This window comes from Schistocerca cancellata, chromosome 6 (genome assembly GCF_023864275.1).
Source record: "Schistocerca cancellata isolate TAMUIC-IGC-003103 chromosome 6, iqSchCanc2.1, whole genome shotgun sequence".
Classification (NCBI taxonomy): domain Eukaryota; kingdom Metazoa; phylum Arthropoda; class Insecta; order Orthoptera; family Acrididae; genus Schistocerca; species Schistocerca cancellata.
The window spans coordinates 692,322,034-692,348,435 of NC_064631.1; the positions used below are offsets into that span (position 1 = coordinate 692,322,034).

At 39.3% G+C, this 26,402-nt stretch overlaps 1 protein-coding gene across 2 annotated transcripts in view; it reads right to left on the bottom strand.

Moving 5' to 3' along the window:
- The window catches only part of LOC126190870 (solute carrier family 35 member F5), a 167,490-nt gene that overhangs the window by 76,190 nt on the left and 64,898 nt on the right, over positions 1–26,402 (bottom strand). For both annotated transcript variants that reach the window (XM_049931469.1, XM_049931468.1), the window contains 2 exons: positions 20,196–20,252; positions 12,925–13,035 (listed from right to left, as the gene is read on the bottom strand). In XM_049931469.1, coding sequence (XP_049787426.1) covers positions 12,925–13,035; positions 20,196–20,252 — 168 coding nt within the window. The remainder of the gene's footprint in view (positions 1–12,924; positions 13,036–20,195; positions 20,253–26,402) is intronic.

The window sequence follows — 26,402 nt, forward strand, 5'->3', positions numbered from 1 at the left end:
TTATGGACTACAGCAAGTCTTGTGGAATGCAAGTCCAGCAGGTGACTGTTTCTTGTACTGTGTGCATGCACATCACATCTCATGTTCAATTTTTTCAGATTTTCTCTGGCATATATTAGACAGTTATATATGTACATGCTTGGCACTGTCATTACGCCAAGAGATTTAAAATAATTTCTGCAGGACTCTCTGGGTGCTAACCCCTCCATGCACCTGATTGCTTTCTCCTGCCATCTGAAAATACATTCAGCCCCTGGGGAGTTACCCCAAAGCAATATTCCATATTGCAGTTGGGAATGAAAAAAAGCATAGTATGAGTGGAGTAGCAATTGCTTGCTCACACTGTTTCTTAATTTGTACAATAAGAAAAGTACTCGTGCTAGTTTACTACATAGATAATTGGTGTGTCCTTCCCATGAGAGCTTTTGGTCTATGATTAGTCCAAGTAATTTCACTGTTTTGTTTTCATTTTTAGTTAATTTGAGATTAAATATTATTTCTTCTGTTTTTGTTTGATTTATGCACAGCTGGTTAGCCTGACACCAGTAATTAGCCATTTGCATCATTTCTCTATTTTTGTCCAGTACACTCTGTAAGTTCTCTCCTGTACTTATTAATGTCATATCGTCAGCATATAGTATGTTCTTACACGACATGTAATTCGAGAAGTCATTAACATAGACAATGAACAGAAAAGGTCCAAGAACAGAGCCTTGGGGTATTCCTCTTTCCATAGGGAGTATTTCTGACCTCTGCTTATTTGCATATACAAGTTGTAACCTATTGCTTAGATAAGATCTGAATAGTTGGAGTGTGTCATCTTAAATGCCATAGTATTTTAACTTTTTGATGAGTATGTCATGTGACACCGAGTCAAAAGCTTTACTTAGGTCAATAAGTGTTCCAGACATTGATACCCTTTTTTCATACCCTTCATAAACATAGCTTACCAAAGCTTCTACTGCTTTTACAGTTGATAGGTGTGACCTGAAGCCAAATTGTTGTTCATTTAAAATTTTGTTGGTTTCAAAATACCTGTATATCTGCTTATGCACACAATTTTCTACTAACTTGGATATGATTGGTACTATTGAAATGGGTCTGTAGTTATTTGGGAGGTTTGTTTCACCTTTTTTATACATAGGCAATGTAACTGTGAGCTTAAGACAGTCGGGGAATATTCCTTCATCAAGTACTCTGTTTGATAGTGAGAGAAGTGGCATTTCAATTTCTTTTGCTACACACTTAATGATGAGATTACTGAGTCCATAATAATCTTCTGTTTTGGAATTACTTAATTTGTTTATTGACTTATGAATATCATTTAATGTGATTCGGGTCCAAGTGAACTTCTCACTTCTTGTCTGTTTTGCACAAGTGAGCAATGCTTCTGCATCAGAGGCAGAATTGATGGGTGGGGTGGTGACCCTATTTACAAAATATCCATTGAGAATATTGCAGTCAATAGGGATACTCCTTTCTTTATTGGTATTATTTATTTCCCTTTTAATGACAGTCCAGGCAGCTTTACATTTATTTTTAGAATTTAAAATATATTCATCATTTGCACAGCACTTAGCATTTTTTATTTCTAATCTGTAAAGGTTTCTCATTTTAGTGTAATTTTCCTTGTCCCTATCACTGTTACGAGATTTGTCTTTCATAATCATCAGTAGTATTCTGAGTTTGTTAAGTTGTGGGGTGCACCACTTGTTAATATTTTGTTGCTTATGAGTAATATTACTCTGGTACCTTTTGGTTACCAAGGGGCATGTCATTTCTACTATATGCTTGATCTCTGTCAGGAAAATGGAAAAACATTTATCAATCATTTTCTTGTTATCCATTACATGAGTCCAATCCATTTCTTTTAACTGGTTTATCATTTTGTTTACATTGGATTCACCAAGAATTCTATATGTCACTTCTCTCTCTGTAGAACTGAAGGCTGACTTTTCTATTTGAAGCCATAGCTCTGCATGATCTGATATTGCTAATTCTATCACAGCACATTGTATGGAGTCTCTTTGTACATTGCTAATTATGTTATCAAGGCATGTGTTCAGTCTAGTGGGTTTTTCATTGAGACAGTAATAGTTTAATGACTTCAGAGTGTTAATCATATGAATTACATTTTTTTCTCTTTGCCCTTATATCTATGTTAATATCACCTACAATTACAATTCCATGCTGTTTATATTTTGACAACAACAATATTAAAGTATTAATTTTTTCTATAAATACTATCTCATCAGAGCCTGGGATTCGATAGATTGAGACAATTACAGTTTTCTGTTCATGCATTACCACACCGGCTACTTCTATTGTAGCTTCAAGGCATATTCTACTAAGGTCTATAACTGAGTAATGCAATTCAAGGTCACTTTTGACATATATTGAGGCCCCACCACGTGTAATACTTTTTCTGCAGTAGCTTGTAACTAACGAATATCCAAGAGGAACACACAAGTCTATTTCAGTGTCTTTTATCCAGTGTTCACTGATGCATAGAACACTGCAGTTGATTTTATCGAGCCAGTATTGTAATTCATTGATTTTACACCTAAGAGATTGTACATTTATATGAACGAGGAGGAAACTGTCACTGCTGCATAATGGTATTCTACTTTCACAGAACCTTCTGTATTCATTTGTTTTCGCTACATGATCTAAGGTTTCACAATTATCTGAATGAATTAGACTGCTGCAGTTTCCACTTAATGTGGTTTCTAACTTTCCTTAGTCTGTAATGTCGTTATCTCTCAAAAAGGAGGTATACAGTCATGCTCTGTGGGACTGTCTTTTAAGACAAGGCTGCTGCGTGCTCGTATTTCATTTACAACTTGGTTTATCTCCTGACACAAAAATGTTTTCCTATGGTAATTTAGATGCTCACCATGTTCAGTGTGCAAATTTCTTTCAAGTCTGCTAATATCCATTACATTGCATTTAGCATAAATGGAACATCGTCGTTTGATTTTAATATTTGTTTTACGAATCTCTTTGTTAACACATGATTTATAGATCAAGTCATGTCTATGAGGTATCATCACAACAATAGTGTTTTCCACCTTACTTACATCTAAAAAAAATTTCAAACCTGTTATACAATTTTTGGCTTCATTATGTGCTACATCATTTGCACCAGTCACACAAACAACAAAGTCACTGTCCCTTGTTGTATTCTTGTGTTCTGATATGCCTTCAACAATATTTTCTGTCCTCGCACCAGGTTTTACGATGCCAGTTGCACGAAGATCCGTATTCACATCCTGTAGAATATTTGCTAGCTTTCTTCCGTGGCTGTCCGCTAGAAAAAGCACACTGTGTTTCTTTGTTCGCTGTTTCTGGCTGTTGGCAATGTTTTTGCAGCTCCTTACAATGTTTTTATCTTCACGTTGGATGGCTTGTTCACTTTCAATGTTTATGGAGTTGCCGCTGCTTTCTGATAACACACTGAACTTGTTTGTGCACACGAGATTAGGTTTATTCCATGTATTTTGTTGTGAGCAAAGCACTTTTTTAGTCACTTTGTTTGGCATTATACGAGAAATAGTTTTTGAATTGTTTACACACTTTAGGCCACTGTTTTCACTTTGAAAGGCATTTGAGTTAGGCCTATTTACGCAGTTATGACCGTTACTTTCACTGGCATTTGAGTTCAGCCTATTTACGCAATTTTGACCATTACTTTGACTGGAATGCGTGTTTAAGTTGTTTATGCTCTTTTGGCGTTTACTGCTCGCAACTAATGTTTTTAACTCACGGTTTTCATTCTCAAGTTTAGTGATATCTTGTCTTAGTATATCAGAAACTAGATGAAGACTTTTTAATCGTTCCTTTAACTTTTCGATTTCTCCTTTACCGTTATTTCAAACACTATTTTTTACAATGTGGGTGTAGCTTTTTGTCTCGTTAATATTACTCACTTCTGCACTTGACGCACTTTCCCTTAAACATTGTACAGCTTCCCAATCCATTGTAGTTCCTACCTCTTTCGTCAGTTGAACATGTAAGGAAGACTCGCATGCTTCACAACAAAACTTAATTCGCTCTTTCGAATTTCTAACAAGACGTATTTCACTGTTGCTTAGACCAACACAATCACTGTGAAACTGTTTTCTACACCATAATCCACAGATCACGAATATTTCCATGGTTTTTATTAATTTATTGCACTTAAGACATGATTTACTCTTATCACTAGCGGCCATCTTATGAAGCTTCTTTGTATACAATATTTGAAGTAGTATGATTGGGGACATGAATGAAGAGCTTGTCTGCTTCGCTAAAATGCAAGAGAGCAAAAAGCATCTGACACTAAGGTCCACACACACAACAAGCAGCATCTGGCCTTGTGCTTTGTTTCTGATCATGGCATAACATAAATTCACTGGGAACTGTACACTTTTAAAGTGAAATGGTAAACTGATAGGAATATGTGAAATTCGAGGCATATAAAAAAGCACTCGCATGGGGTACTTCCTACCAAAAGTTCTGATTCTATGATGTTCCATTGTAGAGCAGTAACTTTAAACCTCTGTGAGTGAAGGTTTTCAGGAGCAACATAATGGATGACACACTCGATTGGAGTTACATCACGCCCTATGTTTGGAAGGAGTTTCCAAAGAGCAAGTTAAACCCTGATGTTCCTGAGCCAAAGCAAGTCTCACTCAACGAACTTCATTGAATTCTTGAGGCTCCATAGTCCCTTGTCTTTTAACAGTTCTGATGTATTCAGAAAGAGCTGCCAATTTTTTAGGAATTCTTATATGTAAACAAAATAAAATCAAAATGTGATGAGTAGGCATCCAACTCACAAACCAAACTTACAAATTCATTTTTCTAAGCAAATATTATAAATAAAACCTATCGAAAGAAGTAAAGCAAAGTCATTAAGTTTTTAATACACAGAGTTAAATCAGTAAATCTGTACATTTTAGCCAAGTAAATTCGCTATTAGTTTGTATCTGTAAAGGGAAGATTGCAGTGCTTAACTCTATCACTGACAAACTTAGAAAAATACATCTTCCACTGAGTTAAAAACAGGCTTTCCTACATTCTCCCAATACATTCCTTACTATAGTCCTCACATGTGCATTCCATTTCATATTGTTCTGCAACATTACGCCTAGATAGCTAATCGACGTGACATAAGCAGCACACCGTTGATATTGAATTTGAACATTTTTGGTTCGTTTTTCCTATTCATCTGGATTAACATACATTTTTCTAGGTTTTGTGCTAGCTGCCATTCATTAAACCAACTAGAAATTTTGACTAAGTCATCTTGTATTCTCCTACAATCACTGAACGATGACACCTTCCCATAAACCACAGAAAATAACAGCAGACTGCTGATTACTATGTTTGCCAGATCATTTCTGTATATAGAAAACAACAGGGGCCCAATAATAACTTTTCTAGGGCACTCCTGACAGTACCCTTGTCTCTGATGAACACTCACCATTGAGCACATCATACTGGGTTCTGCTACTTAAGAAGTCTTCAAGCCACTCACATACCTGTAAACCTATTCTGTATGCTTGTACCTTTGTTAACAGTCAGCAGTGTGGCACCATGTCAAATGCTTTCCGGAAATCTACAAATATGGAATCCGCCTGTTGCCCTTCAGCCACAGTTTGCAGGATCTCATGTGAGAAAAGGGTAAGCTGAGTTTCGCATGAACAATGCTTTCTAAAACCATGCTGGTTTGTGGACAGAATCTTTTCCCTCTCACAGAAATTTATTGTGTTCAAACTGAGAATATGTTCAATTATTCTGCAGCAAACTGATGTTAAGATATTGATTTGTAATTTTGTTCAAATGGTTCAAATGGCTCTGAGCACTATGCGACTTAACTTCTGAAGTCATCAGTCGCCTAGAACTTAGAACTAATTAAACCTAACTAACCTAAGGACATCACACACATCCATGCCCGAGGCAGGATTCGAACCTGCGACCGTAGTGGTCGTTCGGCTCCAGACTGTAGCGCCTAGAACCACACGGCCACTCCAGCCAGCTGTAATTTTGTGGATATGTTCTTTTACCCTTCTTATATACAGGAGGCAACTGCACTTTTGTCCAGTCACTTGGGACTGTGCACTGGGCGAGAGATTTGCGATAAATGCAAGCTAAGTATGGAGCCAATGCCTTAGACTACTCTTTCTAAAACCAACTGGGATTCCATCTGGACCTGGTGACTTATTTGCTTTCAATTCTTTCAGTTCTTTCTCTACACCAGCAAAGTGTATCACTATGTCCTCCATACAGGAGTCTGTGTGACGGTCAAATGATGGTATGTTTGTACAATCCTCCTGTGTGAACAATTTCTTAAATTAGAAATTCAAAACTTTGGCTTTACTTTTGCTATCTTCTACAGCTACATTGGACTGGTTAACAAGTGACTTACAGAAGTCTTAGACCCACTCAGCAATTTAAAGCATGACCAGAATTTTCTCAGGTTTTTAGCAAGATCTATTGCTAGGCTATGACAGTCTTAGTAATTGTAAATTTCACACATTGATCTTTTTACAGATGCAAGAATTTCTATTAACTTTTGTCAGTCATCAATTGAGCTTTCTCTTTTGAAGTGACAGTGCAACAGTCTTTGCTTCCTCAGCATTTTTTGAATTTCACTGTTAAATTCCTCTACATCCATCATACTGAAACTAAATGATGCATTTCATTGTCAAAGTGGGATGCCAACAACTGCCTGTCTGCTCTTCCCAACAAAAATACTCTCCTAGTCTTCTTGACTGATTTATTAACTTTAGTAACCAAAGTCACTATGATGACATCTTGGTCACTAATCCCTCTCTCTCTCTATACTGATACCATTGATTAATTCGGGCCTGTATGGAGCTAGAAGGTCTAAAATATTTCTGCTGTGCATAGGCTGTCAAGCTAGCTGCAACAGTTTTCAGAAACAATGTTCTAAAGAACTTTGCAACGCCGTCTGTACTCCTTGCAATGAATCCATAGACATTCCAGTCTATACTTGGTAAAAAGTCATCTCCAACTAATGTTGCACTATCTGGGTATTTCTGCACTACTGATCGTAGATTTTCCGTCAATGACTCTAAAACAGCCCCAGTGGAATCGAGTGGTCGGTTAAAACATCCAACAATTAACTTGATTTCACCTAGACCTGTTATATGCAACCAGATAATTTCATTGACACACATTGTCAAAATCAACCTCAGTAGAGACAATATTTTTGTCATCTGCAATGAACACACAATCTCCTCTGTCTTTTTGAAATACTTTCCATGAATAACTTAATACATAGCTTCCTACTTTGGGTTTCAGCCAGCTCTCAGTCCCGAGAATAATTTTAATGTGGGAAGTTTTCTAGAGGGCAGTACATTCAGGACTTTATTACAAATACTTTGACAATTCACTGATAAAATTTTAACAGACTCTGAATATGGTATGATTTTGCTATCTGTGAGTCATCTTGTGAGTATTCATGCCTAGCCTAAAAAACACGATCAACGATGCTGCGAGTTGTGAGCTTCACTTGCATCCCATGTGTGAGGGCAGCAGCCTTCACCACCTCCGCCAACTGCCTATACAAACTGAGAGTGGCCTCAGAATCCAAGTGTCAGGCATCGTTGGTGCTGACATGTGCCCCAAATTGTAAATGACTGCACCCTGCATCCTCAATAGTCACTGGCAAGGCCTCCTCCACCTCAGATGAAGCCCCCCCCCCTCCCCCCCGCAGACTTACCAAGTGCACGTTAGATTTTTTTTCCAGCTCTGAACGCCATCTGCCTAAGAGGCTCCATAATGAGTCTAATGTTGAATCTCCTGATAACTAGTGAACCCCTGCCGCCATGTGCCTGCCCTTATCTTGCTGAAGGAGCAGCAACCTATTCACTCACAGGGTAAATAGGCACAGTCAGATGGCCAGCCTCACACTGGCCCTCTGCCTGGGGCAACGCAAATGCATTGCCAGCTGCCACTCATTCTCCTGTGAAGGCCGATCCACTGCTTTGAGTACACTGCTAGGTGGCTCGACAGTAGATCCCGTGGACAAAACAAACAACGCCCGAGGTGTCTCATGCAATGTGTCAGGTTTTCCACCTCCGCTACAACCCGAGGCAGCAGCCTGAAGACGACTGACCCAGGCGAAAAGCAAACTGTGATCAGCTCTTACTGTGTCCGCAAACAGTATGCACGCATCATACCTGTTCCAGTATTTTTAACTTAAGAACTGACAATAAAAGCACAGACAGAAACCTAGATAAGCAACTTGCTAATCTCCTGACATGTCACCAACGGATGCTGGTGCCTTATAAGCTGCAAAGCTGGCTGTTCCACAGAAATGAAAACTGTACTACAGACACAACACTTTACAATTGCAAAAATGTGAGAATAAATCTCTTAAACAGAGAAAAGCCACATACAAAGTTTAAGAACTATCCCACTAAGAAAACAAAGAGGAATATGTAATTAGATGCTGTATGTGTGAAGCCCTCGTCTGATACAAGAGAGGATCTGATGGCCCTAATCAGATCAGGTTAAACAAATTAAATAAATACAATTTATGAGTGTTCAGGCAGACACAACAGTTTTGCATATTTATTACCAGTATAGAATATTACTGATGCAGCACATATTGCTCACTTTCTCTCCATTTAAGATGATCCCTTCTTTAACATTTACGAGGGTTTCTTTGTAGGTATTTTCAGAATTAAGATTGAATATCAGTGGTAAAAAATGCAGCCCTGTCTCACTCCTTGGCATAACTTTAATGTGTCAGATCCCTCTTGTTTTACTTTCTCAGCAGCATATTGATTTCAGTATAAGTTAATTATCACCCAGAGGTATCTGTCATTTGGCACACTGTTTTTTTTTTTTTTGCACCTCGCCATGTTGTACCCTATCAAAAACCTTTTGATAATCACTACAACAGGCATGGCTATCACACTTCATGTCGCTACAGCTCAAGAATATGATTTGAATGCAGAAAAAAGCCTCTAAAGTACTGACAGCTTCTCTTGGTGTTAGTGTCAATGCCTGTTGGCATTGACCCTCTAACATTAAGAGAAGCTGTTGGACTAATAAAGGCACAACAGTTCAGAAAAATACAATTTAGGTCCAGAATGAGGTTTTTACTCTGCAGCGAAGTGTGCGCTGATATGAAACTTCCTGGCAGATTAAAACTATGTGCTGGACCGAGAAACGAACTCGGGACCTTTGCCTTTCGCAGGCAAGTGCTCTACCATCTGAGCTACCCAAGCACAACTCATGCCCCGTCCTCACAGCTTTACTTCTGCCAGTAGAGACGAGGTACTGGCAGAAGTAAAGCTGTGAGGACAGAGCGTGAGTCGTGCTTGGGTAGCTCTGTTGGTAGAGCACTTGCCCGCAAAAGGCAAAGGTCCCGAGTTTGAGTCTCGGTCCGGCACACAGTTTTAATCTGCCAGGAAGTTTCATATCAGCGCACACTCTGCTGCAGAGTGAAAATCTCATTCTGGAAACATCCCCCAGGCTGTGGCTAAGCCATGTCTCCGGAATATCCTTTCTTTCAGGAGTGCTAGTTCTGCAGTTTCGCAGGAGAGCTTCTGTAAAGTTTGGAAGGTAGGAGACGAGGTATTGGCAGAAGTAAAGCTGTGAGGACGGGGCGGGAGTCGTGCTTGGGTAGCTCTGTTGGTAGAGCACTTGCCCGCGAAAGGCAAAGGTCCCGAGTTCGAGTCTCGGTCTGGAATACAGTTTTAATCTGCCAGGAAGTTTCACAATTTATGTCAATTATTTTTAACAGTCAATGATATTCAATAGTTATGCAGTGATAAAGAGGCTCACACAGGAGAGCTGCCAAAGCAGTCTTCAGACTGTAGATCTGACTGAAACCTGTTTCAGTTTTCTGAGTCTGCAGTCGTGTGTGTGAGTTGCTTATGTGTGAGTGTGTTTGTGTGTACCTGTTGTAAATGTTGATGAAGGCCTTAATGGCCAAAAGCTTTATTTGAGGCAGTCTTTTTGTTGTGCCTATCTGTGACTCAGCATCTCTGCCATACAGTGAATAACAACTTTCCTTTTCATAATATTGTAACATTCTATTCTGGATTTTCCACTTATATTTTCAAATTTTCCTTTACAAAGAAAAAGCCAGCACAACTGCCCCAATTTAATCCTAGTACTACTGAAAACATGAGTGAAATAAGAATCTGTGTCAGTGACATTGAGAACCAGCTGAAATCACTAAAACTGAAGACAGCTCCACAGTCTGATTCAATCCCTATCAGATTCTATACTGAATTTGTGGTTGAGTTAGCCCCTCTTCTAACTATAATCTATCATAGATCCCTCAAACAAAAAACTGTGCCCAGTAGTTGCAAGAAAGCACAGGTCACACCAACCTACAAGTAGGTCAGTGAAGTGATCCACATAACTACTGTCCAATATCCTTGACACTGATTTTTTGTAGAATCTTAGGACATATTCTGAGTTCAAACACAATGAGATACCTGTATCAGAATGACCACCTGAATGCCAACCAGCATGGATTTCAAAAACATCAATATGTGAAACCTAATTCACACTTAATTATCAATGAAATTCACCAACAGAGATGTCATTTTATTTTATTTTGACTACCAGTTTCAGCATTCCACTATGCCATCTTCAGGCCCCATATGCATCTCTACAAAAATAAACGATATAGTCATACAGTGCCGTATATATTCCTGGATGTTGGGATTTCAAACCCATGTCCCAAGTCATTCATCTGAAGACTTGATTGCAATCAAGTCTTCATTTTGAATTCATGACATACAGGAATGACTATATTGTTTATTTTTGAGAGACGCAAATGGGGCCTGAAGATGGCATAGTGGAATGCCGAAAATGGTAGATAAAATAAAATAAAATAAAATAAAATAACATGTCAATTACACAGCTACTGGTGAATTTCACTGATAATTGCTTGACCAGCCAAGGTGCCATGTCCATGATGGATCAACAGATACTAACTCACAATTTTCTCACATGACATACTGAAAGCTTTGGATTAAAACAGTCAGGTGAGGCACTGATTTCCAAAAATCATTTGACTCAGTACCACTCCTATTATCAAAAGTACAATCATATGGGGGTATCAGATGAAGTTTGTGACTGGATTGAGGACTTTTTGGTAGGGAAAATGCAGCATGTTATCTTGGATGGAGAGTTGTCGTCAAATGTAGAAGTAACTTCTGGTGTGCCCTGGTGAATTGTATTGGAACCCTTGCTGTTTATTTTTTATCTTGACAAGATTTCAAAAAAGTGTAAAAATTGACAACTTTTTAAATGTTCAGAAATGTAAAATTGTGCACTTCAAGAAAGGAAAATGTCTAGTATCCTGGCCATTATATCAATGAGTCACATTTGGAATTGGACGCTCATACAAATACCTGGGTGTAACACTTTGCAGGAATATGAAATGGAATGATCACATGGACTCAGTCATGAGAAAAGCAGGTGGTAGACTTTGGTTTATTGGTAAAATACTTGGGAAGTACAATCTGTCTACAAAGGACATTGCTTACAAATCACTCGTGTGACCCATCTAGAATATTGCTCAAGCGAGCAGGATCTGTACCAAATATGACCAACAGGGGATATTAAATATATATATATATAGAAACAGGCAGCATAAACAGTCACATGTTAGTTTCACCCATGGGAGAGTGTCACAGAGATGCTGAAGAAACTGAACTGGCAGACTCTTGAAGACAGGCATAAACTATCCTGGAAAAGTTAAGTGGCTTTAAATGGCGACTCTATGAATCTACTTCAACCCCCTATGTGTTGCACAAAGGGACTGTGAACAACATAATTAGAATAATTACAGCAGGCACAGAGGCATTCTTCCTAAGCTCCACACGTGAATGGAATGGGAAGAAACCATAATATCTGATACAATGGGACATACCCTCTCCCATGCACTTCATGGTGGTTTGCATAGTGTAGATGTACATAGGAAGCAATGGTTCCACATTAATGAAGTTTTAGTAACATAGTGTGCAGGTTCTACACTATATTGAAATAAAAATTAATTGATTAGTATTGATTCAATCGGTTCAAAATTTCCCATGCAAATTGCACGTGACAGTTCACTGAGTGAGTGTATACAGTGTGTTCTGTAGGAAATATTGCAAGATGAGGACATTTGATGACTGCACTTTGCACAAGTATGTTTGCTACGAGATTTTACATTAATGACAAGGGTGTAGCCACATGTTACTAGAGGCACACTGAGAATGGGCAATGAACGAAACTGGTAGTGTAGGGAAAAAAAAAAATTATTTGCAGTCTGGTGGAAAAATGTCGTCCTCCAAATTGGTTAATATTTTAGACATTCCTTTCATGTTTCCATTCTATAAAATTGACTATATTTCCTTTTTTTGATCAACCTATATTTTGCTGACCAGATATTTCCCACATTATCTTGTTACTCCTGAAACATCTTTAAGTAATGCATCATAATGGCAATCCATGAAGCCTACTCTTCACAGCCGATGGGTGGATTTATTCCATCATATATTTTAACAATATATGCTAGGACACAGTGGAGATTTTTTGAGATAGTATCTATTAGAGTAATTACAAGCAAAATAATGTAAATGAAAATGAGTGAAAATAGCATCAGAATGGGACTGACAAAAATAGTAGAAACCAACACATAAATATTAAGAGAACTGTGTGTTGGTTTCTTCAAGCCACGTGTATGAAAACTGATGAAATGGCAGAAGCACAAGAGATCTCTCTTTCTTTACTTGTAAGCAGATGGCAAAAGAAAGTAAATATTTTAACAAATATCTTATCATAAACTTTATAATCACAGTGTCCTTCTACAAAAAATATGTCTGTTTCATTTATCAAATGTTCTAACAGTTACCAGTGCAGAATATGGGATGTAAAACAAAATTCTGCAGAACTCACCTCTGCAAGTTTACTAAAACGCACTGACTTCACAGATGAATCATCACTTTCCGTTCCTGAACTTCTGTCACTTGGGTCTGGTAATTTGATGGGGACATAAGTTGGATCACTCTGTAAAAGAAAACAAAATACACATGTAATAAATGCTTACTGTTTCTAACTAGTGAATAATAACTTAAAAATCTTACACAATGCAGAGGACATTCCTGTATCAGGTGTATGCTCATTGGTAAAAAACTGAGGGAGCTACACAACAAGGAGAAACCAACACTCTGCAAACCTACAGACACAAACTACACATCCCAGTAATAAGGGAGTGGGGGGACTGTTAGAGTAATGGAATAACAACAGTCATAAAAGATCATAGCATTTTGAGCCACACACATGTTTATTTATTTAGCACTCATATTTGTAGTTAAATTGTAAATATATTGTATTTCAAACAAATTACTAAAATGTCATGCCTACTGTAAATTTTATGTGGTATTGCAGAAATTTAGGGAACCAGTATTTGAGGCAGCCTGCAGAACAGTTCTATTACCGCCAACGAACATTTCATTTAAGAGCCACAAAGATAAGATGCAAGAATTTAGGGTTTGTGTGGAGGCTTTTAGACAATTTTTTAACCCCCATTCTATATGTGAATGGACTGGGAAACAAAATGATTGGGGTGCTCCATATGTTGTCTTGCACAATATATATGGAGATGAAGATTGTGTAAGGAACTAACACTGGATACCTCTGTAATCCGTGAAACTGATCTTTTATGTTTGAAAGGTAGTGGGAGAACTATGCTGTATGCTTGTGCTGTAAGTAGTTATTCCTTTTTAATGGACAATAATATTTATCAGTTGATGAATAATATGTCACAATGTGACTGTAAAACTTGAATGCCACAATAATCACATTGTGTGAACTACAGTGCACCTGGAAACATCTTTGATTTTCTGGGGAACATTGGAGACCCATTAACAGGACACACAACAAAAGTCAGGTATTCAGATCTTATCAGTAATAGTAACTGCCAAATAATTTAATTTACGATTCCTTTGCAAAATACAGTTTGTGACCATTATGTGATATCAAGTGACGAATCAACAACATAAACCAAAATTCTGATAAAAATTACAGTGACTCTCAGAAAACGAATGCATGGGTGACAAATTCATTATATGGACAACATTCTAATGAATTTTAGCAAAGAAAGTCAATCAGAACAGCTATTTCCAAAGCATGGAGATTTAAAGCTCAGTGTACAAGACCAAACTAATTGAATTTGATTCCAAAATGTCTTGCAGTTACAAATAACAACTGTACTCATAGCTCTACTAGCCAAATGATGTTACAGTGCCTAGTAGTCAGTGGCAAAAGGACATCAGAGATATACAGCAAGATCAGATATGAATTAGTTGCAAAATTAACATTGGAACTTCCACATAAACAACATACAATTTCTTGCAATACAGTGCCAATTTTTTTCAATGCATACCTACTAGCATTTTGCAAAATGAAGAGAGTAAGTTGCAATGGAACTGAATTATACCAACGGACTTCTAAGTTGACAAAATCAGCAGACAGACAATGGCATGTTACACAAGACTGTACAGGACCTGTAATAATCTTGAGCACGATTTATATCACACACACACACACACACACACACACACACACACACACACACACACACACAAATGAAAATGTAAGAGAACTGGAAATACAAATAGTGCTCTGGATGGTTTTGTAAAAATGTGTACTCACATAAACAAGAACCACAAAATTCAGCCCATAAATCAAAAATAAGGTGCCGCAGTGCCTAAATAAAACAATGGAAAGACCATAAAGGAATAACAACCACAGAAAGGGTAAATTGCTACTCAACACATAGAAGATGTTGAGACTGCTAAAACAAGTAAGTCCTTTCAAAATATGAAACACGCATTCGCACAACCACAACTCTCACACACTCAAGGTACTGTATGTGGGTGCTGGGGCACAACTGTGACTGCATCTGATATGAGCAGCAATCTGACAGGGTGGGTGATGAGGGTAAGGAGGAAGCATGGCGGGGAGGGGGAGGGATAGCAGGATAGAGGTAGGGGAAGATGCTGTGCTGCCTGTGGGAGTGTGCAGGGACATGTGACAGGATAGGGCTTCTATGTGCAGTATTGGAAGGCTGTGCTGGTGAGGAGAGAGAGAGGGGAGGGGAGGGGAGGGGAGGGGGAGGGGAGAGGGGAGGGGGATGGGAGAGAGGAGAGGAGAGGGGAGGGTGAAGGGGGAGGGAGGGGGAAAAGGAGGGGGGGAAGGGAGGGGGGAAGGGAGGGGGAGGGGATAAGAGTAGAGAAGGGGAAAAGACTAGTGCGTACATCGGTGGAACAGAAGTCGTGTGGCACTGGAGTAGGAGCAGGAAAGAGGGTAGGTAAGTAGACATCAGAGGCCAGCAAAGGTTGAGGCCACAGGGGGATACGGGAACAAAGAGTATGTTGTAGGGAGACTTCCCACTGGCACAATTCAGAAAAAGTGGTGTTGGTAGGAAGAATCCAGATGGTGCAGGCTGTGGAGCAGTCATTAAAGTAGATCATGTTGAGCATCATTTTCAGCATCTGGGTGGTCCAGCTCTCTCTTGACCACAAATTGACAGCAGCTATTCATGCAGACAGACAGCTAGCTGGTTCGCATGCCCACATAAAAAAGTAGCATTGTGGTTACAGCTTCATTTTAGATCACACAACTGCTTTCACAGGCAGCCCTGCCTTTCACAGGGTAGGAGATGCCTGTGACAGGGCTGGAGTAGTTGTAAGACCTGTCCCACTCCCTGCAAGCACCCACAGGCAGCCCATAATCTCCCCCCCCCCCCCCACCCTGCTATCTCTCCTCCTTTCCATCCTATGCCCCTCCTTACTCCCAACACCCACTTCAGCAGAATGCCGGTCAGGTCAGATGTAGTTGCAGTCTGGTCCCAGTGCCTGGAGACAGTTTCCATGTGTATGTGAGCTGTGCTTTGTGTGTGTGTGTGTGTGTGTGTGTGTGTGCGCGCGTGTTTTATATTTTGGAAGAAGGACTCTGTGCAATAGCTTATATTTTTCAGCAATCTTCTTCATTGTGCCTCTCTGCGAGTCAACATCTTCTTTATGTGCCATATACCACCTTGTATATCATGTATTTATTATTTATTTTTGTTTTATGGCCTTCGTTGAACCACTTCAGTCAGTTATACAAAGGTTTATACAGGTTGTTGTTATTTAATAATATGACACAGTTCAATAACAACTCAATAAGACAATTCAATAGTGCAGTGGTTATACAGAGATGATTATAATTTATTATTATATTGTGAGAGTTTTGTCTTTCTGTCTGCCCAATAGTTCTTCATTCTTTCAGATATTTTCTTTCTTTTTTCATCTGTGATCACTCTTCCTGTAGCCCTTTTATTGATCTTCATTTTCAGCCTGGTTTGTGTGTCTTGCAGAATTCTGGTTTTCTGTGTTTTGTTTTTGTTACATCATATACTGTAATTTTGGAGTTCCTTCATATCTTCCTTGTTCCCTGTGATCCATTTAATGTTGCTCTTACTATTCCACAATTTTTCTATTATTCCTTTACTAATTCTATTTTCTGGTGTTATCATATGTCCTAAGAAAGACAAACGTTTCTTCCCCCATAGTGTTGATTACTGGTTCTATTTTCTTGCACACTGTTTCATTTGAAGCTATTCTCCAACGTCCATTTACCTGATATGGTTTATTTATGTATGACGTAATTTTTCTTCTACCTATCTTTAGTATTTTGTCAATTTCTGCTGTATTAGTTGTTATGAAGATGGTTTCAGATGCATAAGTTATTTCTGGTCCTGCGTGTTTTATAATGTTTCAATTTTGCGTCTATGGAAAGGCTTTTTTGTTATCTGTGTTTTTGGTAATGTAATTTGCTTTCTTCAGCTTTTTAATTCTATTTTACCATTATGGTTTCTTATTTAGATTTTAAGTTATGATTTCACCTCAATATTTAAATTTATCAACAATTTTGAAACCTTGTTCTCCTGCTGTACATTTATTTATTTATTGCTAGTGGGTGGAAGTGAACAACAGGTGTTGAGCATGGATGCAATAGAAGGTACATCCATAACCACGAAAGTGCTCTGAACAAAATATTGCGTGAAAGTGCAATTTTTAACATATCAAATCAGAGTTCTTTGTCCTAAGTTTTAGAAGCAAAGAAAGGGTAAAAGACTAGCAAATGTGGTGGTGGAATAGAAGGCATGTGTCTTGCTGAAGCGGGAGGGAGCAAGGGGATAAGTAGGTGGAAGGCATGGATAGTGAAGTTTGAGGACGGTGGTTCCAGGAATGACATATGTTTTAGTGAGAGTTCCCACATGTGCAATTCAGAAAAGCTGGCATTAGCAGGAAGAATCCAGATGGCACAGGCTGCAAAAGTCATTAAAGCAAAGCACATCATGTTAGGCAGCATGTTCAGGCACTGAGTGGTCCAGCTGTCTCTTGACCACAGTTTGGCAGTTCACCATTCATGTGGACAAACAGCTTATTAGTTGTCGCAGTGGTACAGTAGTTTGCAGCTTACATCCTCTAGTCCTGTCACAGGCAGCTCCTACCCCATCAAAGGCAGGACTACCTGAGAAAGCAGCCATGCGATCTACAAACTAAGCTGCAATCATTGTTCCACTTTCTACATGGTCGTGACAACTAACAAACTGTCAGTGACCACAAATTGCTACCAGCAACCACCACCACACATACACATATCCCACAGACAGCACAGCATCTTTCCTCACCCTTCACACTGCTATTTTGCCCCTCTCCTCCATAGGTCACCTCCTTACCCCCACCACCCATCCCCAGAAGACTGCAGCTCATGTCAGATGCATCACAGTTGGGCCCCAGTGCTTGGAAACATAGGACAAGGGTTAAATGGTTATGCACAAATAGCACTAAATACTCTGCAAACACTTACTCTAACAGTGAAAAGTTCACTCCGCCTTTAGAAAGGATTAAAGTTTCACACACTCCACCTGATTTGTATAATTTCCACACATTAAAAAGCCTGCTTGTGACAGTCACAGGAAAGAACAGGAAAATGTGGCATTATTAACCAGTTTCAATTCCCAGGTCTACCCGAAGGAGGGCCCTAGCCACACGGCATTTCCATTTCCATTCCAAGTATATAAACACAAATTGTTACCGCTTCCTTTCCTGAATGAATCATTCACTCTACAGTGGATTAAAACTCTGCACTTGACTGGGACTCAAACCAGAGACACGCAATTGTCTTGCTGCTGTTCCATCTTGAGTGTCTGTCTGCAAGCAGAGGTGGGCAGGGGTGGGCACAGTGCACAGACAGAGAGCCAGGCCTAAGGATACACGACGGTAAGCCTCGACCAAGTATCTGTGGGCAGGGGTGGGCAAATGGCACACATACACAACAGAATGAGACATGAACACAGTGCAGTAGGGCCATCTGGTGTGTAGCCTTTACTGCCTATGCCTGCCCACAGTGCCCATGCTCCAGATGATAGTATTGGAACAGCCTGTCTTATGCTGTAGGTAAGCCGTTCTCCATGGTGTCTTCTTTTCCAGGAGTGCTAGTCCCGCAATGTAAGAGAGACGTTCTGGAAGAACTGAAGCTGTGAGGCTGGTCTGTGACTCTTACCTAAATAGCTTAATATGCAAGAATATTGCACACAAAATGAAATGTTCTGTCTGAGTCTTGGTCTGGCACATAGTTTTAAGCTGTCAGGAAGTTTCAACATTTCCATTGTTATTCATCATCTTCATGATTTAACAAGACCAATAGCACTAAAATATTTCTGTAATTATTAGTGGCCCGTTCCAAGAGAAGCAAAATCAGTACTATGTAAAAGTACCTCACTCACAGTAACCTCCAAAAAGCAGCAGCAGTGTGCTTTGCCATTAGAGAAATAGTCACCCCTGCAGAAAAGGAGTCATTTGACCAAACTGCACAACTTTCACTCTGCATAACTACTCCAAATTTGAAATGAAAACTAATCACTTACACACTAACTCTTACATGCTTCAAACCGGATACACCATTTACATCTTCCACTGATTCTTCTCTCCAGACTTCCACATGAAATATTGCTCCTCACTGAACTCCTTGGGCATGCTATGGCATCATGCCAAAATTGTGCATATTCCAAAAACCTGTTTACAATCACAGATCACTTAACAAACTAACTGAATTTAAACTGGAAAGAACAACATTCTGTCCAGGGACAAAAGTGACAACACACACTGTATAATTTTTATTTCTTCTAGACAGAATCACAGTAACATGTTTTTTATCATGAGTGGTTTTGGCTGTATACTGCCACCTTCACAAACTACAAAAGAAAAAAAAGAAGAGAAAAAAATAAAAATCATTAAAATTTTGCAAGTTCTATTCACAAGTGAGGTAAAATAACATTTTATGCTTCAGTGCTGAAGGAATTAAAATGCAATGGGCAATGTATTTGCTAATATGATTCTTGCATACCAGCCCTTTTCACACAGTGGTATTTCTTTGCTTTTTGTGTTAATTTTGTGTGGACTGGATTATGATTTGCTACAATATTCTGACCAGCAAGACTACTCTAGCACATACATAGTAATCACTGTAAAAACAGTATTTTAATACAATTTAGCATGACTAAGTCCAGCCCCGCAAATGACTCTCACAGCTCTTTTCTGTAATGCCAGTACCCTATGTAAGTCACCTTGGGCTGTTGCACCCCATGTCTCTAGTCATTAATTAATGCTTCAGGAAAATAATAAATGATTCTGATTCCCCCTTTCTCCACAATTTCTCAGTTCATTTTGCTTTAATGCATGATGAAATCGACAAAAAACAATTTATTGAGGCACTAAACTGCAAATGGCTCTCCCCCAGTTTTCTTTCTACAGTGTACAGAATTAACTACCTTAGGCACAAGTGTTAGGTAAAAGGCAATCTCCAAATCATTCAACTGAAGTTAGTTTGTAACAAAGTTTCCTCTTCACCCAGTTAAGCATGGTTACATAATCCAGGCAACAGGGTATATACACTTATTGTATGTTTCAGTATCTACAAAGAAATGCTCTTACTAGTCATTAATGCCAGTCAGTACTGAACTTCAAAAGCCCCTGCTTATAAATAAATTAAATATCTGATAAACTACCAATTAATAGCACTTACTGTAATGATACATTATAGCAATTTTATCATAAAAATATTTTTGTATTAATAATACATAAATTTAAACAAAGGAACATGTTGAATCTTACCAAACTTGTATTTGCTTCCGAGTAGAAATTTTCATCTTCCACATTGGGATCAATATACTGAAAGGAAGAAAAAACATACAGAATTTCACAAAAACACAAAAATATATGTAATTCATTACACTCAGTGCACTGTAACACAAATACATCACTGGTTGGGCAACTTAGAAATAATTGTACAAGTTGATGTGTGTACTATCGCGTATTTCTTATAAAGCACAAGATTTCTAACAGGCCAGAATCATTCACAGCAGCAACACAATTTTCATGAGTAATACAACTAAAATGTGATTTTATGTAATCATTTATAATTTAAGCTAATTAGTCTTCTAATAATACACTACTACCTTTAAATAAAAAGTATAATCACTGGTTGTGTGAAGATCCTGATTTCAATTAACACAAAGTACAGGTAAATATTGGTTGAAATTTCACAAAGGAAATAGATAAAAATTCCTAATGATATCTGAATGTCACAGCTGAACAAATCCTTTATGCAACACAGTCTCCATCCTATTACTTCTGAAAGCAAAATGCAGAAGTCACATAAAACTTGGACAAAGTGGAGCTCATCTCATACTCTGATCCATACTGCAAGTATCTAAACACCTCATCATTCACTATGTGTCCTATAACATCTCCAGAATAATACTGGAATACTGTATACAGGTACATTTGAAAGGGAAATAACTATCCTCAGCTTTCGGGACTGTTATTCCTTGTGGAAGAAAGATGGATAGATTCGGGAAAACTGACTTGGAAAGAGACTCTACCTCCTTCCCAAATCTATCTCATTCCTCTTTCCTTGCTGAGGAAGACGTTAACAGTTCCAAGTTTTAGAAATAGTTTTTGCTTCCTTTCTCCACCTCCACTGTCAATCAGCAGTGTTCTAATTTCATCTCCTCAACGCAAACACTGACCAACTACTCTATCTCCTTGTAATTATACAATTCTTTAAAGGAAATTCCCCCTTCTGTAAGAATAATATTATGTACTCATGATAACTGCCGTCACAGTGGTCAAGGAAGCAGCTCATTTTACACAGCTGCCTTGAGAGATATCAAGAAAGGAAACATTGTAGTACAAAGCAACGTGGCATACAGGAAGATTAAATGTAAATTACAATAACTAAAATTTACAAGTGTTAACTTTACAAACCAGGTGGATAAGGACAGTTGGACACTAATTGATAATGTTTTCTTTGTGAAGCTCAAAGTAAGGAAATAACTTTTTAACCACTGCCAAATGACCTCTCTGATCATGATGCACAGTTAGTTCGGATAAATAACATATCACCGTACAGTATGGATACTCCTCAGTGGAAATCAGTTGGAAAAATTAATGACTCCAGGACAAATGTTTTTAAGAATAGCTTACAGGAGATGACACGGGATGTAATTTATAATGAACCATATGCTAATATAAATTTTAATCTATTTCATTATTCACTATTTGAAAATACCTTTCCACATAAGGTAGTCCGAAAAAACACTAAAGCAATGGATCACTGGATGGATTAAAGCATCTTGTGAAAGGAAAAGGGAAATGCATTTTTGGCAAGAACAAGTAGCAATCTTGCAGAAGTTGCACATTACAAAAAGTACTCAAAATTACTAAGAAAGGTTATTAAAAACTCACACACACACACACACACACACACACACACAACTGCAGTCTCAGGCAACTGAAACTGCACTGCGAGCAGCAGCATCAGTGCATGATGGGAGTGGCGGACTGGATAGGGGTAAGGAGGAGGAGAGACAGGATAGTGGGGGTGGCGGACAGTGAAGTGCTGCAGGTTAGACGGAGGGCAGGGAAGAGGTGGGGAAGGGTGGGGGGTTGAGAAAAAGGAGAGAAATAAAAAGATTGGATGTGATTGTGGAATGATGGCTGTGTAATGCTGGAATGGGAACACGGAAAGGGCTGGAAATGCAACGACAGTGACTAGTGAAGGTTGAGGCCAGGAGGGTCACAGGAACGTAGGATGTATTGCAGGAACATTCCATAACCCTCCTTGCCTCAACCTTTGTTAGTCCCTGTGTTCACTCATCCAGCCTCTTCCCTGTTCCCATTCTAGCACTACACAGCCATCATTTCATCATCACATCCAGTCTTTTTATTTCTCTCATTTTCCGCTACTCTCCCCCCCCCCCCCCCCTTCCTACCTCTCCTCTGCTCTCCATCTAACCTTCAGCACTTCACTGTCTGCCATCCCCACCATACGATCCCTCCCACTCCCTGCCCCAGCCTCCTCCTTACCCCCACCCAGTCGCCACTCCCATCGTGCACTGGCGCTGCTGCTCGCAGTACGATCTCAGTTGCCTAAGACTGCAGGTGTGTGTGTGTGTGTGTGTGTGTGTGTGTGGTTTACTATTGACGAAGGCCTTAATGGCTGAAAGTTTTAATTGTGAGAGTCTTGTCTTTTTGTTGTGCCTATCTGCGAAACACAAGAAATGGTAAACAAAGTTCTTAAAAGTATTATTATTGGTTTTCTGCGAATGGTCTCACCCTCAATTTTAAAAAGACACAATGTACTTAGTTTTGCACATCTAGAGGTACTACACAAACCACAGGTGTAACACATTGTGAGGAAATAATAAATATGGTAGAAACTTCAAAATTCTTAGTGGTCCTTATTGATGAGAATTTAAATTGGAAAAACAACTTTTGGAACTCCTAAAACAACTAATTCAGCCACATTTGTGCTTAGAACGACTGCAGATCTTGAGGAGAGAGAAATCAGAAAGCTGACATATTTTCCATATTTTCATTCAATAATGTTGTATGGAATAATGTTCTGTGGTAACTCATCTTTAAGAAAGGAAGTCTTCATTATGCAAAAACATACTGTGAGAATAATTTGTGGTGCTCCCCCCACCCCCCAACCCCAAAATCATCTTATAGGCACCTGTTTAAGGAGTTGAGCATTCCAACTACTGCTTCACACTATATTTATTCCCTCACCAAGTCTGTTGTAAATAATCCACTACAGTTGAAGAGGAACAACCACATGCATAATTACAGTACCAGAAGGAAAAAGACATGCATTACTCCACATTAAGGTTGTCTTTAGCACAAAAAGGGGTGCACAATGCTGCAAAAAAAATTTTGATCATTCACCAAGTGATATAAAATGATTGACAGACTGCAAAGAAAAATTTGATAACAAACTGAGACAGTTTCTCCTTGACACTCCTCCTTTTCCATAGAAGAATTTCTGTTATTGTAATGTGTAAAAGGTGGTGGGTAGGAGCTACTAACTCACATCTGAATATATTTTCTTTGTTACATATACACTGAAGTGCCAAAGAAACTGGTATAGGCATGCTTATTGAAATACAGAGACATGTAAACAGGCAGAATGCAGCACTGCGATCACCAACACCTATATACAACAACAAGTGTCTGGTGCAGTTGTTAGATTGGTTACTGCTGCTACACAGGCAGGTTATCAAGATTTAATTGAGTTTGAACATGGTGTTACAGTTGACACACGAGTGATGGGACACAACATCTCTGAGGTAGCAATGAAGTGAGGGTTTTCCTGTATGACCATTTCATTTCATGAGTGTATTGTGAATATCAGAATCCAGCAAAACATCAAATCTCTGACATCCTTGTGGCCAGAAAAAGATCCTGCAAGAACAGGACCAATGAAGACTGAAGAGAATCGTTCAATGTGACAGAAGTACAACCCTTCCACAAATTGCTGCGTATTTCAATGCTGGGCCATCAACAAGTGTCAGCATGCAAACCAATATACAGACTTTTGGAGCTGAAGGCCCACTCGTGTACCCTTGATGACTGCACAACATAAAGCTTTATGCCTTGCCTGGGTCTGTCAACACCGACACTGGACTGCTGATGACTGGAAACATGTTACCTGGTCAGACGAGTCTCGTTTCAAATTGTATCGAGCAGATGGACATGTACGAGTATGCAGACAATCTCATGAACCCATGGACCCTGCATGTCAGCAGCGGACTGTTCAAGATGGTGGCTCTGTAATAGTGTGGGGCATTTACAGTTGAAATTATATCGGACCCCTGATAGGTCTAGACGCATCTCTGACAGATGAAAAGTATGTAAGCATAACACTTGCACTGACCACCAAACTCCCCAGACATGAACATTACTGAGCATATCTGGGATGCCTTGCAATGTACTGTTCAGAAGAGATCTCCATCCCCTCATACTCTCATGGATGTATGGTCAGCCCGGCAGGATTCATGGTGTCAATTCCCTTCAGCCAGTCAAGTCCAAGCCATGTCGTGTTCAGGTGTACCAGTTTCTTTGGCTTTTCAGTGCGTGTGCGTGTAAATGACTGCCGGCAGTGGTGGTCAAGATAATGTATGGTCGTAAGAAGACTGGGCCCCAGATGGACACATGGCACTTACAAAGCAGTTCCCTCAAAGACAGCTCTGAGCAAGATGCCCTGCAGCATGGATCCCTCTGACCCCAAACCATCGCCATTTGTGACTTCAGAGGTGTCAAGTGAGAGCTCATTGGAGGGCAGGGTGGAAGTCTGTTGTGTTTTCTGATGAAGTGGGTTTTGCCTTAATGCCAGTGATCGCTGCATGTTGGTTAGGAGGAGGCCAGTTGAGGACCTGCAAACAACCTGTCTGCATGCTAGACACACCAGATCTATACCTGCAGTTATGGTCTGGGTTTCGATTTCATATGACAGCAGGAGCATTCTCGTTGTCACCCCACGCATCCTGGTTGCAAATTTCTACGTTAATCTGGTGATTCAACCTGTTGTTCTGCCTTTCGTGAACAGCATTCCAGGGGATGTTTTCCAACAGGACAATGCTTGCCCTAAAACCCATTTTGTAACCCAACATGCTCTACGGAGTATCAACAAGTTGCCTTAGCCTGCTCGATCGTAAGATCTGTCTCCAATTGAGTAAATATGGGACACCATCAGACAACAACTCCAACATCACCCAGAAACGGCATTAGTTGTCCCTGTATTGACTGACCAAGTGCAACAGGCTTGGAACTTGATCCCTCAAACTGACATCTGCATGCACACTTACATGCTTGCATTCAACATTTTGTTGGTTACTACAGTAATTAATGTACCTGCATTTCATGTTTGCAATGGCTTATATCATGCTTACATTAACATGTGATGTTGCACTGTTAATCACTTAAATATGTTACCTTGACAAATGTATTCCTGAAATTTCATTACTCTTCATTAACGGTTTTTTGGTACTGTAATTTATTTCAGTCAGTGTATTCCAAAATATAATAGAAGATGAGGAGGAAGTCTATGGTAAAGAAATAGAATATCCATGGGTGTCCACAGAAATTTCTCCAGGGTAAAGAACATTAGGGGGAAAGGGGAAGGGGGGGGTGTGCAAGACTCTAAACTTGGCAATATTTATATAATTAAGTTGGGGCATTCTGAGGCATGTCATGCCACGAGAACTAAATTTTATACATAATGGTTATATGCTCACAGGAAATTACTGCTAGAAGTGTATTTGTATGTGTATGAGATTTCTGTAATATAAAAGCTCTATACATCAGATTGCAGGTTGGGGGTGGAGCAAGAGCCTCATCTTAACCCCTCCCCACTTTGCAGACATTTAAGAGATAATCCAACAATGCAGTCAAAATTTCGTAGAGCACTGAATGATATGAGCTGAAACAAGTGAACAGGAGCCAACAAAATACCCTTGGGGATATCATACTCTGAGAGACGTGTAGAAGCAGGAAGTTTAATTGAGTTGGTGTAAAAAATCCTTGAAACTAGTACCACACCATTAGATTTCCAGAGAAGCATTACTATCACATTGTCAAAGAAAGCACAGGTGAAAACTATCAGATAATTAGCCAGACAAGTCACGCTGTAATAGCATCGGTGAAAGAACATCCTTGCAGTGGGCACGGTGTGACTGCTTCATATACAGTATCTACCTCAACCAATCATGTAATGTTATTTTGTGTGTATGTCCATGGCAATGCCTAGAATTGTCACAGCTCCACAGATGACTACTGTTTTCACCTGCAGCCATTTGCAGTCGAGTTGAATGTTGGCAACAGTGCTGCCAGCTGTCAGGGATCTTCTATTGCCAACTCTACTATAATTAATTGCTGACCAGCATAATAAGAGAATAGGACAAAAAATTGAAGACATTTGCACAGAGATGAGTTTTGTTTCAGGAGGGGTAAGGTGTCTGATAAGCAATTATAAGACTG